The following is a 17,394-nucleotide window of genomic DNA, read 5'->3' on the forward strand; positions in this document are numbered from 1 at the left end:
AGGAATTTAAAACGTCAAAAATTGTTTCAGCCTTCGCTGGTTTTTTTTTTTTTTTTTTTTACAGATTTACATAAGTGAGGAGTGCTGAGAGGACAGTCTTTTGAATCCACATATCTTCCTCAAATAATTATGCTGGATCCAAGTAGACAGTCAGCAAAGCAAGCAACTACATTAAAACCTCCTTTTGGCCAACTTCCTGGTGTGAAGACTTCCTGGTATGTGTGCACACAAGAGAGCCACTATTGAGCTACGCAACTATTTAGTTGCTTTAAAACCATCAAAAACAAGCACAAAACACCAATCCAATCAAACAAACAAAAAAAAAAAAAAAACAGCCCTCTCACGCTCCAGCTATGAGGATACCTAAAAGCCACCCGCTGAGAGCTGGAACAAGGCTGGGACCCAGAGGAGAAGGGAGCAAGCACCAATGCTGTGGTGAGCAGAAACAAACTGGCCAKTGGTAGCTTCTGCAACTGGGCCAGAAATAACCTTCTGATCGATGCCCAGTGCACGGGGCCAGGCTGCAGGACTGCTGGGAATCCCTCCCCTTTCAGCTCTGGAGCTCTTACTTTACTCATCCATAAAATGAGGGTAATAGTAGCTAATTGGCAGGCAATGCAGAATAATTAACCCATGAGATGTTTAAAGTCCTCGACTGAAAATACTGGGACAGAACCCAAACCACTTCTGGGTGGATTGAAGGTGGCGAGGATTCATTTGTCTCATCCCAACATCACTTTGGCTTTTTCCCCAAAATGAGCCCTATTTCTGAGCGCCATCTCGTGCTGGCTCCATGAAACAGAATCCCTGTTGTCCCTGCACAGCATCAGCCACACCAGAGCAGTGTAAACCACCATTTCCCAGCTTTTCCCATGGGACTGCCACTTTCCCAGTGATTTGCCACGACTGGAGGCTCCCCCTGTACCCACTTCRCTTTTTCTCACCACAATCATTGACATAGGCAGAACTGTCTTCTRTGGGGGGCGGTGTTTGTATGGGGCTGGCTGAGCCCTTTCTGACTGCAAGTGTGTGCTTCCCAAAAGCCCAACCCATGTAAGGGATAAAACAGGGATAAAACAGGAGATGCAGTACCTTGAAGGGAATGAGCAGAGGGGCAGTGGCTAACCAGCAGTTGTTAGAGGCTCAAGATCTCCATGCTTGGTCCCTGTCCTGGCTAGTGTCCCCAGACACTATAAATTGATAAATCATTAGCAAGGCATGGATCCCGTGACCCCTCTGCCCTGCTCACCCTGGAGGACTCCAGGGCTTTTACAAATCTGAAATTAGCCCTGAGGTTCATTCCCCTTCTGGTGCACATCAGGGCTGCAAATGCCAAATCCCATCTGGGGACTTCTGTGACCTCCCCAGTGCTCGTCCTGCAAGAGGGCAGGGTGGTGACATGGCYGGAGACTTTGAAATAATCGCCCTCAGGAATTTTTCCAAGCCCTCTCAAACACATTTGCCAGGCAGAGGCGAGGTGAAGTCTCCCTCCTGTAATGTGGATGGGCACACAATGGCACGACGGCAATGACACCACCGCTGTGCCTCAGGGAATTGTCACATGGTGTGAAAATTGCCCTTTTGGAGCAATTTATGTCTGGACCAAAGGGTCATTCTTGCCTGTGGCCCTGTCATGGAGCTGAGCGTGGGTACATCTCACTTGTGAGGAGGCATTTTGAAGGTTGAAGTGTGCTGTGGGCACGTTTGGAGGGGTCTGAGGTGGTCTCATTGCTTGGGGTTGAGCACTGCAGGTCATTGAGGTGACAAACGGGGCAGCAGAGCTCTCTGCACCCCAGAACTGGCTCTGTTCCTGTTTCAGCCCCTTTCTCCCCTCTCTCTGCAGGAGTGCCAGCTTCTCCCAAGCCACGAGGTCTGCCTTCTTCATGCGGAGCGACACGGCRGTGCAGAAGCTCTCGCAGGGCAATGGGCACTGTGTGAACGGCATTGGAGGGCAGCTGCACGGCTTTTACAGCCTGCCAAAGCCCAGCCGGCACAACTCGGAGTTCAGGGACAGTGCCTACGACCTCCCGCGTTCCTTCGGCTCCTACAGCCACCCCAAGTCGAGCCTCACCAGCTCTGAAACTGATAATGAGGAGGTCTACACCTACAAGACTCCCAACAACACCCTATGTAAGGARTTTGGGGAGCTCTCCACGGACTCCTATGACATCCCTGCCACCCCACTCTCCATCTACCAGATCCCCAGGACATTTACGCTGGACAAGAACCACAATGCTCTGGCCGTGGCCGCCAGCGACTCACCTGCTGCACCACCCCCACGGCCCCCAAAACCTGGGCAGACAGAGCCACGGTGGGGCAGCCCGCCCCAGAGGCCCCAGCCTGGGGAAAATTTGGGTCTCACCCCCATGGCAGCCACCATTCCCCGGAGAAACACGCTGCCAGCAGTGGAGAACAGCAGACTGCACCGAGGTGAATTTGGGGATGGGCAGCWGGGGGTGGCTTTGTGCTGTTGAGCAGCCTTGGGGAGATCAGTCCCACTGGGTTGTGGTAGAGCTGGAATGCTGGTGGCACCAGCCAGGAGGTTGAACACAAAGAAGCTCTCCCCTGCCAAGATCTGGCCCCATTTTTTGTAATTCAGCAGGCATGGAGAGGCACCCGCAGAGTTCTGYGCATCAGAGCTGCTCAGCCAACTCTTGGCTGTGTTGTCCCTTGAACCAAAACCCCAAATCTGCTTGCTTATGCAGCCCTTTGCCAGATTTTGATGATTTCAGCTGTTTTTAGCTTGCCTTTACTTCCATTCATAACCCAGTTTATCAGAACATATTTCAGCCTGGTTTCCTGGTTTTGCACATCACCTGGGTTTGCACCTCTCCAAAACCCAAATTCTCAGTGCAGCAGAGCCACCATTGCCATTGGCCATGGTTGGGCTGTAGGTGAACCTTCCTTTTCCAAACCTTGTGCCTAGGATGAGATAGTTGCAAAGTAACTTAGGAAAGAAAGCACACTATGAATTATACATACAGCTCTCTGAAATGCTTCCCCCATCTCCTCCTACCTAAATGCCCACACTTAGGCTGAGATCAGACCCATGCTCAGCAGCAGGCAGACCAATCAAAGAGCTTAGCATCCATCTTCCCTTTACTGGAGGCTGCCAGCCTTTACGTTTGCTGAGCAAGCTCTAGCAGAGGTCCCCCTTAACCCAGTCTTGTCACCATGATCTCCCTTTTCTGACACCTTTACCCCGGGATTTTGCTGCCCTTTGACAGAACAGGGCTAGGTCTGTGTGGCACRTGCAGTTGTGTTGATGCTGATTGGGAAGGAGCACAGCAGAGTCTGTGACAAGCTAAAGACTGTGACTTCTCATCAGCATCTCAATCAACAAGAACAGATACTGCCCTCCCAGTGCCTGGATTTGGTTTTCAGGGACCCCTTTTCATCAGCATCTGTGGTGGGACATGTGCATTTGTGGTTGTGTTGCAGCTTCTTCTTGTGAGACGTACGAGTACCCCCAGCGCGGGGGTGACAGCGCTGTGCATTCCGCAGAGTCCATGAACGATGGCTACAACTCCTACCTGGTGAGTTGGCTCGGTGGGGGCCACCACACTGCGAGCACCACCTTCACCTTACACACTCAGAGACAGGCTGGGTCTGGGCTGGACCTCACAGCCCTGCAGAGCTAACTCAAAAAGGGGTCTGTTCATGGTTTTAGTCAAAACCGTGGTGGCCTGCAGGGAACTGATGGAGTGGCAGCCACCTAACCCAGCACCACGTGCAGAGCTTTGCTTCCACACTCTGTGTCTGACTGCAGCATTGGCCCAAAAAAAAAAAAAACCAAAAACTGCCCAGGAGTTTGGCTTCTTCCTGAAGCCTGGGATGCTGCTGAACTACGTTTTGACATGTTGCCAGAGCAGCCTCTTCTGTGCACTTTCTAAGATTTCCTGAGCTGGAAATGACATTAATGAAGCCTTTCATATTGCATTTTAGTTATGGACAGAGCCCATGGAAGGAAGACTTTCCAGGTTAAGTGTGCTTCTTCAGCTCGCTCTGACCATGAGAAAATGCTCAGGGTCTGGGCTATTARGACCTTTTTGAAAGCTCAGGATGTTGCAATGTCTTGCAAACAGAAGAGGTAGACCCTCTCAGGGCAAACTGAYGGCCAGGGAGGGGACAGATCACCCCTTCCCTCTGTGCTTAGATTGTAGAGCGAGTCTCCCCTCAGGTGTTGTCTGGTTATKATGGGATGAAGGGTTTGTAGTAGGATGGGGTTGAGCAGTGCCCAATGCTCACAGCACGTCCTCTCACTTGTCCCCCAGCAGGCCAAGGCAGCGGTGGCCCGCTCCCACAGCACCGACTCCGAGGACAACTACGTCCCTATGAACCCCGGTTCCTCGCCCCTAATCCACGCCGAGAAAGCCAACGACAACGCCCAAAACCTCTACATCCCCATGAGCCCTGGGCCGCATCACTTTGACCTGGTGGGGCTGTCCTCAGGCACCCTTCCTGTGCACAAAGGAGGAGCCGTGGCTCAGTGCCACAGACGGCTGAGTGAAATCCAGCCCCCGCCTGTCAACCGCAACCTCAAACCCGACCGGAAAGGTAAGAACGGCTGTGCATGAATCTTTGGTTGTGCGTGAATCTTTCCAGGAATCCYTCTATCCTCTTAATACTTCAGATCTCATCTGTGAAGTTGTGTCCAGTCCTAGGTGGGGTGTGCTTTGCTACTGCCAGCACAGTCAGGCTTTCAGATGTCCCCCATCCCCTTCCTGTTTCAGGAGTTCCAGAGCACAAATGTAGCTTTTATGGTGCTTGAACAGCCCATCCCAAACCCTTCCAGGCCTTTACAGGAGGTGCATGTCACAGGCACGATCTCACCTCCTTGGTCTGCACCTCTCCCTATGCTCCTCCCCAAAATCTCAGTGTTGTATTCAGATGACACAGATTTTTCCTACTGTTTTCTACTGGCTGGTTGCAGGCAGYTCTTCCCTCAGGACTTTGCTGACATCATTCAAATCCCTCCCCAGTCCATTGTCTGGTTTGTGGCCACCACAAGGAGATGCTGAGGAGAAGGGCTCCCTTCTCAAAGGTGTCAACACCTAACCCCATGAACACTCTGTTGGTTGGAACATAGCTCTTCCACCTAATGAACTGTCCATGAGAAGAGCTTCCACATTGCCCTGCAGCTGTCCTTTCTCATTCCCTATAGGAAAACACTCCAGACAGAGGGAGCTCAGGGCTGTCAGAGCATGRTCTTGTCCTCATCTGATGTATTACCACAGATCTCTAATGAATGGGTTTGGGGCTTGGGCATTTTTAGCAGGTCTCCATTCCCTGGGAGGCATGTTCCCTTTTGGGACCACCCATCCACTTTGGGGCTGTGGGTCAGAGGGAGAAATTCAGTGTTTTCTCACAGTTCTGGCATAAATAAGCACAGGGATTGTGGTTCAGAGTATTTGYCATCAGCAGGGAGGGCTGGGGGACTGATTAGTAGAATGGGAAGTCACCCACCCTAGGTTGGGGACACTCTGATGCAGTCACAGAGGCTGAATTGTAGGAACATGCTGCTTCTGATCAAAGGTTTTTCCCCTCCCCAGCAAAGCCATCACCGCTGGACCTGAGGAACAACACTGTCATCGATGAGCTTCCCTTCAAATCGCCAGTCACAAAATCCTGGTCCAGGCCAACGTGAGTAATGGCTGGGGGATGAATTCTTGCTTTGCCACAGCAGCAGCTCTCTGGTCTTATTCTCACTGGTGTCCACATGTAGCGATTCTGTCACMTCGCCATGGATTAAACATTCCCCACATCGCAGCTGGTGGCAGGAAGATAAATTCATTTGGGTTGGGATTTCACATGAAAGCCAGCATGTGGCTAACAAGCTAATTAAGATCMCTTGAAGACATTTCCTGTTTCTGGGATCTGACAACTCCTGCTGGAGAGCAGCAGCTCTGACCTGGGTCCTGTGGTCCACCATAACTCATGATGCAGCTGAGCCAGCCCAACTCAGCCACGCTGGGGATGGGGGGCATGATTTCACATGCAAGCTATCTCCCCAAAAACCCCACTGTAGTCTCAAAACACAGGGTGACACTCTCAGGCTCTGCCCAAGCCATGTTYTGATTGCCTTGAAAGCAAAGCCTAGCCTGAAGGAAGTCTGCAAAATTAAACCAAAGCACTTCAGAGCTATGTCTGCCAGCCAAAAATAACAGGATTCACACAATTCCAGCTTTGCTACTAATTCACGGTCTGATGTTGTCCAGCAAAAAGCAGAAGCAAAGCTTGGCTGCTGTGACTCYTCTAATAAATTGGATTGTGTGGAGACTGACTGCAGGGCATGAGCGCTGCGTGCTGAAATCACCGCGCTGGGAAGCAGCGAGCAGGGTTTGATTGACAAGAGGTCCGACCCCGGAGAAGCTAATGGATTTTTCCCTTATCAGCTAATCATATGACCCTGCTGTACTGGCTGGCAACGAATRGCTTTTAAAGACACGTGCTTTAATGCCAGAAGCTGATTTCATTATCTTGTTCAGTATAATTAGATTTGGCCAATTGAAAGCAAGACAATTCCTAAGAGGATTTGTTTTCCGGCAAAAAATTTGGGTAGGGCCCTGTACAGTAAACAAATCCTGTAGCTGTGGTGGGGCTGGAGGTGAGAGGCTTCACCAAAGCTCACTTCCCTGCATCCTCCACCATTAAATGTTCCCCATGAGATGAAAGAGTTCATGGAATCTGATTTATGTAGACAGTAGCAGGAGAGTTACAGGTACATAGCAAGCAAGATGTTACTAAAAGTCCTAGAAAGAAAACAATTAAGATACCAAACCCAGTGATTCTGACCATGGAAAGGACAGGCTGGAAAACCTCAATGCCACCAGCTCTTCTTCATGCTCAGACCAGAGCATGGTGATGGCTGCAGGTGTCAGGAGCTGCCCTCTCCCATCCCTGCTTGGCAGAGGACAAGCAGGAGCTGCAGCCATCAGTAACACATCAACCCTTGCTCCTGCAGGCAGTCCTTCAACGCTGGCTCTCTGCAGTACTGTCGCCCTGTCTCCTCGCAGAGCATCACCAGCACTGACTCGGGAGACAGCGAGGAGAACTACGTGGCGATGGTAAGGGCCCCACAGCTAAGATAGAAGGTCCTGGCAGGACATACACTCTCCCCAGCTCTGCAGATAYATTCCTAGCTCATGACWTGGAAGTGCTCAGATAGCACAGTGYGGAGTACATCCTTATGTGCATCCTTGAATGCACAAAACAGGGTGTTTCCTTCTGAAAATGACATGTCTGGTTGGAGTTTTAAATGTGTATGAGAGCAGGAACATGTATCAGCTACTTTGCCAGGAAYTGAGAGGGGATAAAAGTTTATATGGACTGTCAGGGTGTATTTTCCTAATTAAAGTAGATTTTTTTCAATGTTGTTTTCCCCTAAGAGCTGCTGACATCATGTTTCTATGGGGGCAGGGGCTATCASAGCAGCTGGAGGGAGTGGCACTGCYTACAGGGAGGGGATTTTGTCTCTTGGTGAAGCTACTGACTTGAAGCATATTTTTGAGGCTATGTAACTAATAGGRTAGAGGAAATCTGTGCTCTGTGTAGCATGGCTGTGATTAGTGAAGATCCCAGAGCTGGCCTGGCCTCACTGAGGTGTGGTTCTTGGGACGTGCTAAAGCCCACGTCTGTTGTCAGGCATGTGAATAAAATCAGSACAAAGGCAGCAGAGCTGCTCTGATACATGAAATCAAGAGCATGAGCTTGAAATACTTGTTAGCACAATATATAACATTTATAATATCTCAGCAGTTCTGCACATCCTTGTCCCAGAGGCAGGTGAGCAAATATCCAGGCTCTTTTAAAGGTGTCTCCAACGTGTTTCATTTCTGGATTTGTGTTAATTTCCTTTTTTCTTCCTTCCTTCCCATTTTAATCCTCATTATCTCTCCTGTCTCTTCCCTGCATTAGCAAAACCCCATTTCTGCTTCTCCTGTTCCTAGTGGTACCAACAGCCCAGCGCCTAAAAAGAGTTCGGGGAGTGTGGATTACCTGGCCCTGGACTTCCAGCCAAGCTCACCAGGGCCACACAGGAAGGTACGGGGGATTTYATGAACTTCTGGTTAAAACTGATGCATTTTTAAGGGGTTCTATGCACATTGGCAACAGCACASTCCAAACAGTCTCTGATGAGGGCTGGAGCACCTCTGCTGTGGAYACCAGCTGAGGCAGGTGGGATTRTTCAGCCTGGAGAAGAAAAGGCTCCAAGGAGATCTCAGAGYACYTTCCAGTGCCTAAAGGGGCTSCAAGAGACCTGGAAARRGACTTTTTAYGAGGGCRGRCAGTGAGACTACAAGGGATAATGGCTTTAAACTGACCAATGGCAGGTTTAGAATAGATGTTAGGAAGAAATTCTTTACTATGAGGGTGGTGAGGCACTTGAGCAGACTGCCCAGGAAGCTGTGGATGCCCCATCCCTGGAAGTCTTCATGGCTAGGTTGGATGGGGCTCTGAGCATCCTGGTCTAGTGGAAGGTGTCCCTGCCTGTGGCATGGTTGAAATGACATGATCTTTAAGGTCCCTTCCAACCCAAACTATTCCATGACCCGCTGCTGTATTTATTCTAGGTCAGACTCAGTCTCTCTTGCATRTTTGCAGCTTTGCAGGGTTCAGAAATGCTTATGAGACCACAAATTCAGCTGGAGACTGCATATATTGAAAAGCTGTCAGGAGGTATCCCAAGAAGTATCAGAACTTGTTTTTCCCTCCTTCAGAACAACAGGTCCTCCAAAACCAGGGTTGGATTTTGCACCCTAAAGGTGAAGGACAAGGCTTGTGTAAACTTTTGTGGCAGCCACTTGTGAGTTAGCCTCACTTTCTCAAACACTGCCTTGTTCCTTAGGCAAAGCATCCCACTGGTTAGATCTTTTTATTATTTGACAGTCGTCTCCTGATGGTTTGTTTCTGCCCAGCAATACTTCTGCAAGTGTTACCCATTTAAATTATACCCMGTTCTGGAAAAGTGATTTTAGACCATTAAAAAACAATCTGGCYCCAGTTACAAGCAGATGGAGGTCTTCTGAAATGCTTGTAGAGGCAGAAAAAAACTCCAGGACTCCAGAAACTATTGTTTAAAGTTATCACTTTGTTCCTCAACATATCTCTTGGTTGACGTGCAAACATATTTATTGTTTTGGGGCTGAAAATGACCTAGTGCCATAGGTGAGTAGAGTCAGCAAGCTAAAAGGGATTTTTATGTGTATCTCTAAGAGTTCTGGAGTTCTTTACAGGCAAACGAGAGAGATGTAAGGCTGAACTCACCATATCAGCAGTTAAAGAACACAGTTACAAGCAAACATCCACGTCCCAGAATTTGTGAGAAGGTAGAGACCCAYATGCTGTTTCTGCCCTCCCACTGCACTGCAGTCTCATGCCAGCAAGAGGCAGATCAGGCTGAAATCCCTCACCCAAGTCTCTTTGGGAGGTTAGGGGGAGGGTGATGAGCTGTGGAGTCTGCAAGACAGCAGGAATGGTGCTGGTGGGCTCAGTGCTGCGGCAGAAAGAAGTGAGAGGGCAGAGCAGGGAGCTCTGAGTGACCAGGCGGTGCCGTGTTTCTCGTCCCCACAGCCCTCCACCTCGTCGGTCGCCTCAGATGAGAAGGTTGATTACGTGCAAGTGGACAAGGAGAAGACGCAGGCGCTGCAGAGCACCATGCAGGAGTGGACGGATGTGCGGCAGTCCTCGGAGCCCGCCAAGAGCACGAAGCAGTAGTGCCCGCAGCAGGCAGCCAAACAGGCACATGCCCTGTTGGTTTCCCCCAGCTRCAGCCCCACTGGGCTGCCAGATCCACTTGGGCTGATTTCTAAGACTTGTGTGTGGAGGCGAAGGGGTTTCATTGGTTTTTTTTCCTCTTAAAACAAAACAAAACAAAACTTAATTTCAGGGGAAGACTTGGCGGATACTGTTTGCCAGTGGTAAAGACCAACCGTGTTCGGTGGCTAGGTTTGTGCTTWATGGATGCACTGCTGGATGCACTATCCAGGAACTTTGACTTAGCAATACCAGGTTTCACCCTACACATCTTTTGCTTGCAGCGATTAAAGCCATCTCRTATGTGCTCACACTGCATCATCTCTCCCCATCTGCTTCCATGCCACACAGGTTTTCAGCATCTCACATAGGATATCATTCCCCAGCTGTGATTCTCCACTCCTTATGGTTGTCCTCTTCTCTGCCTCCTCCCAGTCCCAAAACTGAGCAAACTGATTTCAATTCCTTTTGAAATCACTTTTCTTGTACCGTCTCTTGTATATAATGTGCCCAAAACCTCTGAAGGCTGTTCTCCTCCTGGCTGGACAGCCCCYGTGGTTTTGGTTGGGGTTGTTAACCTTCAGGAGCTTGACAARCATTCACACCATCCCACTGAGCTGACTTAGGAGCCCAGGGCTTGCCCCATCATTTACACAGGTGTCTTCTGTTTATCTTCTCCATCAGCTCTCAAGGTCAGTGGGCTGCAGAGATTGGCTTTGGAAGGGGCTGGAGAGAGTGGCTTTGGAAGGTGGAATTTAAGCGTTGACCCACTATCTGCCTATCTGAAACCAGTTCCTGTGAATCTGACCCTAAGAACCAAAATTTGCCTTTTGTGGCACCAAAAGCCCATAGAGTGAGAGTCCTACATGGTGGGCACCCTGAGAAGCTCTGTGGTTGAGTTTGAGGGGGTCTGGGGGTCTCTGGAGACCTTGTGTGCATGGACTGGCATAAGGATGAGTGACAAGAAGGGAGTGGGAAGGCTGCTGCAAGGACTGTGGGAAGGCAGGTGCTGTACTGCAGAGGTTGGTCTCGGGTGAGRAAGCCTGGTGGAATGTTTCTTGGAAGGAAGAAGAGGAGTAGTTGAAATGTTGGTTGATGGTGAGGTCAGAGGCTTGGGAAGAGGCTGGTCAGGAGAGTCAGGGCGAGGCGTTTCAGTGTGAGCTTTAACGTGGCGTTGTGGCTGGTTTGTGGAGGGTGCAAAAGGCTGAGCTCTTTTCCCCTCATCTCCAGCAATGTTTCTTCAACACAGAAATGGGGCTTGCTGACATGAATGACCCTAGGCTCTAATTATGGGTGGGAGTCTGTTGTTGTCCCTTGCCAGCATCCTTAACACATCCAGGCTTTGGGATCGCTCCCCAGGCAGCTGCTGAGCACAGAGAGAAGAGAAGGATGAGGCAATTTAATGCAGAGATAATAATTCATGATCTCATGAAAACAGGAAGAACTAATGATTGCCATGGAGCAGCCTGATTGCCAGACTGCAAGYGCTGACACGAATAAACAGGCTGACYGCAAACCAAGAGCCAAATGAAGGAGACATTAGAAAGATTAGGTAATAATATTTATTAAAGAGCTGRAGCTATTCTTTCTGCAAGCTGAACCCCTCCCAGAGCCGTGGGCTCTGTGTTCCACCAACACCACCAAGTTATATTGATTATTAATGCTTAAGCATTAACACATTTGTTTAATCTTGGTCTGAGTTTGGAAAGGGCCAGACATGACCCCCATGGGGATGGGATACCAGACCCTTAAGGGCTGTGTGCTGCTCTGTGCTGGTAAAATAAGTCTTGAACTTTTGACACCCTTTTGTATTTTCTTCTCACATGCCATAAAAGGGAAGGATGTTAATGGAAAAGCTCTGACAACCCTGTTAAGACACTGGAGTGTTGGGCTTTTACAGGAATAATGAAGCAAATATCCTAATCCTTATGCTAAAAATAATAATTACTAGAAGGAAAAAAAAATCAAAGCCCTAAAGGGGAAGATATAACACAGTCAGATGTTTTCTGAAGGTCAGGGGATGTGTTACAGCCTGCAAGGGCCTCTGTCTCCTGCTGGGGGTTGCACACTTACCTGGTGAGATGACGAAATGAAGACTAGAATGTACTACCAGTCCRTGTTTTCACCGAAACAGATACATTCCTCTCTTTTTTCCCCTGCTGAGCACCAAGCAAACAGCACCTCCAAACTAAAGAGAATCCCACAGACTGTGCCATGCAGACATGAGTGCATCAAYCCCTCCTGAGAGCATTAAGTAATCAATGGCTTCAGTGGAAATAGTCACCCATGATGATTGCCGAGCTGATTACAGCAGTCCCTGGTGATTAATGTTTGTGCAGTATTTAGTYTTAAACCATATTGAAAAGCAGCTGCTTTAATTACATGGACTGCCAAAAGAACTTTGTCCTGAAGGCATTGAGTTTATCACATCCACTTTATACTTGGATTCTCAAGTATGAYAGACTCCTTTGTTAGAAATAGGTATTTTAGGAAGCTGAGAACATTGCAAATTATTCATTTTAATTGCAATTAAACTGGCTTGAGCCTTCACGTCAGAGCCTGCTTCATCGCTCTGTGGTTTGAATTGGAAAAGAGATGTGCTTAACATGATGTGTGCTCATGGAGAAGGGTTGTGTGTGGGACAAGCACCATGACCTCAATATTGAGTTTTATGAAGATCCATGGTGACAGCTCAAAGCTTTCCCCAAGCTTTAAAATTTTAAGCAGGTGTTTCTAAAGGCAAAAGTCTCCAAAAGCGTGTATCCCTTGCTGTGAGTGTGCAACTGCTGCTCTTGGTTTCTCTGTCTGGTGAGATGTGTGAGCTGCCTTGGAGCTGATTTGCTCTGAACTGACATTGAGTGTTCAGTGGGAAATRCATTTCCAGCCCTAAATGGATGCCAGGCCTAGGCTTAGTCTCAAGCTGGTGAAAGAAAATAATGCATGAGCACAGACTGCACCAGGGCAAAGCTGGGAGTCTGGCAGATAGGGCCAAATGCAGGGTTGGAACCAAAAGGTAGGGAAGGCTTGGCTTGACTGGGGCCTAACTGGCATGGATTTGGACTCTGGGCCACTGGCAAGGGTGATATATGGGAGAACATGAAATTGGGATGAAAGAAGGCAGGAGAGTTTGCCAGTGAGGTTTGGGTCTCGGTCCTCACCATGTGCTCCTTGGGCCTGAGTCTTGAGTCGGATGTGCGGACATTTGTGGGGTGTGGAATGCTCAGGAAAAGCCATGCATTGATGGGAGGGGAGCCATCACTTCCACCACTCTCGGGACTTACCCAGGGCATTTCAGTCTCAAGGGGGTCATCCTGCCTGACAGCACAATGCCTGTGCTCTGGCTTTCAGGGATCCTTGGTCCATTCACCCAGCTCTGAGCTGGGCAGGAGAAACCCTACAAGAGATGTATGAGGACCAGGATGTGCTGGGCTACACCTTGCTGAGGGGCTCCCATGAGCTGTTCATGGGTCAGCAGTGCCATTGTTTCCCTGGGTTTTCCTGTGGGGTGCCACGTTCCTCCTTGGAGCTTCTCAAGACCAGTCTAGGTCAACCCCATAGCTGACCCTTCTCAGAGCATCCCTTCCACCCTGAGACCCTGTGCTGCTGGGCTTGAGTGGAGACTCCTCCATGAGAGGGAAGGGCCCAAGGGGTTGCTTAGAGCCCTATAACATCCAAGACAGGGACTGGGCCATTTCTCTGGCCATGACGCCAAATGGCAAGGCACACAGCTCAACCCCTAAGGCCATACTTCCCAGTGAGAGGACCTGATCTATCCTGGGCCATCCCTCACACCTGGGAGACAGCTGGCGGGCCCAGAGCAAGTTATCCAGGACATGGACACACAGTTCTAGCAACTGGGAGACAGCTTGAACCTATAAATTTGTTAGGCTAGATCCAGAGCTCTCAGCAGCCCCGTGCACCTCCTACACCCTGGCATCCCAGTCCCTTAAGCATTCCAGGAAGAGTTGGCTTGTTTTGGCTACCCAGTGATCTTGGCTCTTTGGGTGGGGTACAGCCATGTCCAAGTCTTATGGAAGATGTTAAAATAGTTCCCAGGTTCTGTCTGATCTTTCTGGCCCAGGAGGCAAGTAAGAGGATGGTTTTTTCAAGTCATGCTTGCGTTGTGTTTGTGTTTTCCCACCCGGCGTAGTAACAGTTCCACTCCATGTGAAATTTGGCACCCACACTGTGTTCCATTGGAGAGAAGCTGTCTGGGTGAGGTGGATGCTGCAGGGCTGGGATTATGGCACAGCCCAAGYTGTAACAGGAAGGGGGAAGAGCAAAGCCTAACCCTGGCACCAGCCAGAGAACACACGTGGCCAATCCAAGAGCCATCAAGAAAATCAGAGGGACAAGCCCARCATCAAATCACAAGGGCCAATAAGCCAATTTAGGGCCCCTGATGAGACTGAGCGTTTCACTTCTCTGCCCCATCTTCCCACATGTACACAATGATCTTGCAGCCGTTAACGATGCTCTTGCRGGTAGAGATGTGCGCCTTTTGATCACAATTTTTCCTTGGCCTGGAGAAGTTCATCCCTCCATCAGCCTGTCCTTACTGTCTCATCTTTGTAGTCACAATTTCATCTCCTTGTTCACAGCTCCTAGTGTAGTGCTATTGATCAGGTTGCTGATTTAGCATTGACTCTTACTGAGGAAAGTTGCTATGTAGCAAGGTGTCATCAAACAGCTGTCCCCTTCTGGCCCACGGCCAGCTGGTCCTGGCACGTGGCAACCAAGTTTTAACACCAGCCAGTAACATCTGAAACAAAAGCTGAGCCACATGGCTCCATCTCTTGAGCTAAAAGAGTTTCTCAGCAGTTGCTCCCAGTCAGCAGGCACTTAACATTTGAGGAAGCCCTCAATAAAGGGTTTATTTGCAGGCCAGTGGGTTGACTGCATGGGAGAGGTTTGCCCCAAGACCAGGAGATAAGAACCATCGTTTTTATTGTCATTCTCCGGGTGACACCACACGTGGGACAAGAGGGTTCATGTGAACTCTGTATCCCGCTTTTTCTCCGGCTTGTTAAATGAAGGTTTTTACTGCTTATTTCCCCACCTCACAGATGTGTCATGAGGTGTAATTAATTGACATCTAATAATGCAAAGAGCTGTTTTGAGTCTGCAGGCAATGGCTGAGCAGCATGTGGTGCTACCCTGCYGTCATGCCCAGCATCATACACAGCMCTGCACATTCCAMTCTGCAAAACTCATCAAAAACCCCTTCATCCTTAATTCTTCACCAAGGTGAAAAAAAAACTTGGCAGGATTTTCTCCTGAGTGAGGGGGGTGGGGAAAATGCCATTTGCACAGTTTTCAGCRTTCTGCTGCCACATTGACCCTGAAAATACCACAGTTTTTTTAGCGAGCCCTTTGGATGTGGTGGTTGAACCATGTCACAGAGAGGGGAAGGGAGCAGGACCCTGGGCTCCACGGGGAGCCTGTCAATGAATCCCGTAGGGTTAGGACCAAACCTTTAGAGTAGTTATACCCCACTCAACCCAGCCCTTGGCAAAGTCAACATGTCCCACTGGCTTTGGGCATCTGTGTGGGAACAGACCCAGTCAAATTAGGGTAGTTTTTTCCATTTGTTTTTTAACCTGCTGCGAGGAGGGGTCGGAGCCCCGGCTGTGAAGCTGTTGCGTCGGCAGCCGATTCGCAGGGATGTTTTGTGTGTTTCAAAGCCTATGACTGTTCTTAAAGAGGAGTATTTTTAATTTTTTGATTTCCATTTGTAGAAGGAAAGACAAGAGTAATCTGTGGCAAACTGTACAGTATGTGTCTTCTTGTGGTGTCACTGTTTGAATGGTTATTAAGTTTTCAAATCACTGTGGACAGCTAATCATTTAAGTTATTAATTTATTCTTTGGGGGGTTGTTGTTTGKTTTTTTTTTTAAGTAATTTGAAACAATTATTTATCCTGTAAATCAGTCTTGAGTGAAGCCTAGATAATACTTTTTTTGCTGTTAATAAACATGGTACATGCCTGACGTGAAGGTGATCTCATTTTTAAGTACTGTATATGCAACAGAAAAGCAATGGGAAAATAAAAGAATGATAATAAAAAGACATCGCTCCCTGGTGATTCCCAGCATGGATTCAGAGCAGGGAAAGAAAGGGGAAATAATTGARCAGATCAAGTGTGATTATGTAGCACCTTTGAGGCTTTCAGAGCATCTTCTCAGCATGCTGCCACATATCTCCTACAGCTTSAGATGTCCTGTATGGGTAATGAGGGCCTTTAGGAACCCAAGCAGTGTATTTTTCAGCTGCTAAATGGAGTTTCCTGTCATATATCTGCTCTGCTGTGTGTGGGGTGAGGACAAATGCTGCCTTCCTCACCCAKCAACAGCTCCACACCTGTGAGCCCCAGCCCAGGACACCAAATCACCCACACAACCTCAGCACAAGGACAAATCTTTTTCCCCAGAGTTAAAAGTTCAACCCTGCCCTTTAAGACATTATATCTGTGTTTTAGGAAAAATAAAATACAACTGGGGAAAAACACCTMCCTAAGCACAGCTTCTGTAACACCTCTTTGAGACAAGAACAGCACTACCTCACATCTGCAGCACACCTGGCATCCCAAACCAAGAGCTGAGCACTCCCCTATGGGTTCTCCTTGACCGGAGGCATRTGTGACAGAAAAAATAAGCCATACTATTACATATACTGCAGTATACCCTTTCTCAATATGCCATATACAAAAATTCCTGGCATTACTAAAACTAGTATCAATGTAGTATGTACTGTAGTTGGTGTAGCACAGGTAGTGATGCACCATACCCATACAATATTAGACTTCTGAAAGRCCTTTAATATGGTCCCTTATAATATTCTTACCTTTGAATTGGAGAGGTATCGGTTTAATGGATGGGTGGACCATTAAATGAATAAGGAATTGGAGGGATGGCCACATTGGAGGAGTTACAGTCAAGGACTGTGTCCAAATCAGCAATGAGTAGTGTTCCTCAAAGATCTGTACTGGGATCAAAACTATTTAATATCTTCATCAAAGACATTGTGGGATTGGCTGAATCCAAAAGGGAAGTGCAATGTAAATAATGACAGGAAATTAACAGGGACTAAAACAGTCAACCTCATGACACCCCTGACACTCYCCAGGCTGCCATCTATGCCCAGAATTGCGTGCTGTTTGCCATCTCAGAAAATCTTGGGGGAAAAAGCAAGACATATTCAGGGAAGAGCTTAGCTATGATACAGCCTCTCCATTTTTCATGTTGGTTTGATTATCTGTCTTCATTATTTAGATTAGGATKTCATCAAATTAAAGACAGTGTCCCACAAAAGCACCTTACAGCAAGCAGCACAGAAAATGCCTTCAGGTGACCCTCCAGAATAAAGAAAGGACCTAGCATGAGAGCAACAGGAAAACTTTTGGCAACCTCTTGGAACAGGAAATAAATAGACATCTATTAATAAAACCAGGAAACACTGTACTTTCTGTGAAACTTCAGCTTTTCCTCTTYGCACTTGACTTAGAAACAGCAAACACACTCCACTGCTCATCTGCAAGGCTCCAGTATTAGTACTGTGATCTCCTTCTGGAGATCTCCTCTGCCTGCTACCCTCTTCCACGCCCACCAGTCTGCAGGACTATCCCCCATCCTTGAGGCT

The 17,394-nt window shown here is 48.4% G+C and overlaps 1 protein-coding gene across 3 annotated transcripts in view; it reads left to right on the forward strand.

Annotated features, from left to right (window-relative positions):
* Positions 1-14,724, forward strand: part of GAB2 (GRB2 associated binding protein 2) — a 90,971-nt gene extending 76,247 nt beyond the window's left edge. Inside the window, exons 4-10 of one of the 3 annotated variants that reach the window (XM_057364075.1) lie at positions 1,844-2,430; positions 3,442-3,536; positions 4,275-4,557; positions 5,553-5,643; positions 6,965-7,067; positions 7,918-8,043; positions 9,574-14,724. In XM_057364075.1, the coding sequence (XP_057220058.1) occupies positions 1,844-2,430; positions 3,442-3,536; positions 4,275-4,557; positions 5,553-5,643; positions 6,965-7,067; positions 7,918-8,043; positions 9,574-9,717 (1,429 nt within the window). In that variant the 3' untranslated portion in view covers positions 9,718-14,724. Of the gene's footprint in view, positions 1-1,843; positions 2,431-3,441; positions 3,537-4,274; positions 4,558-5,552; positions 5,644-6,964; positions 7,068-7,917; positions 8,044-9,573 lie in introns of those variants that run through there. The other 2 variants (XM_057364076.1, XM_057364077.1) reach the window with 2 other exon arrangements.
* Positions 14,725-17,394: the final 2,670 nt, after the last annotated feature.

The sequence above is a fragment of the Malurus melanocephalus genome, unplaced genomic scaffold, assembly GCF_030028575.1.
Source record: "Malurus melanocephalus ecotype Western Australia unplaced genomic scaffold, MMel_1.1 scaffold_34, whole genome shotgun sequence".
In the NCBI taxonomy this organism is placed as follows: Eukaryota; Metazoa; Chordata; class Aves; order Passeriformes; family Maluridae; genus Malurus; species Malurus melanocephalus.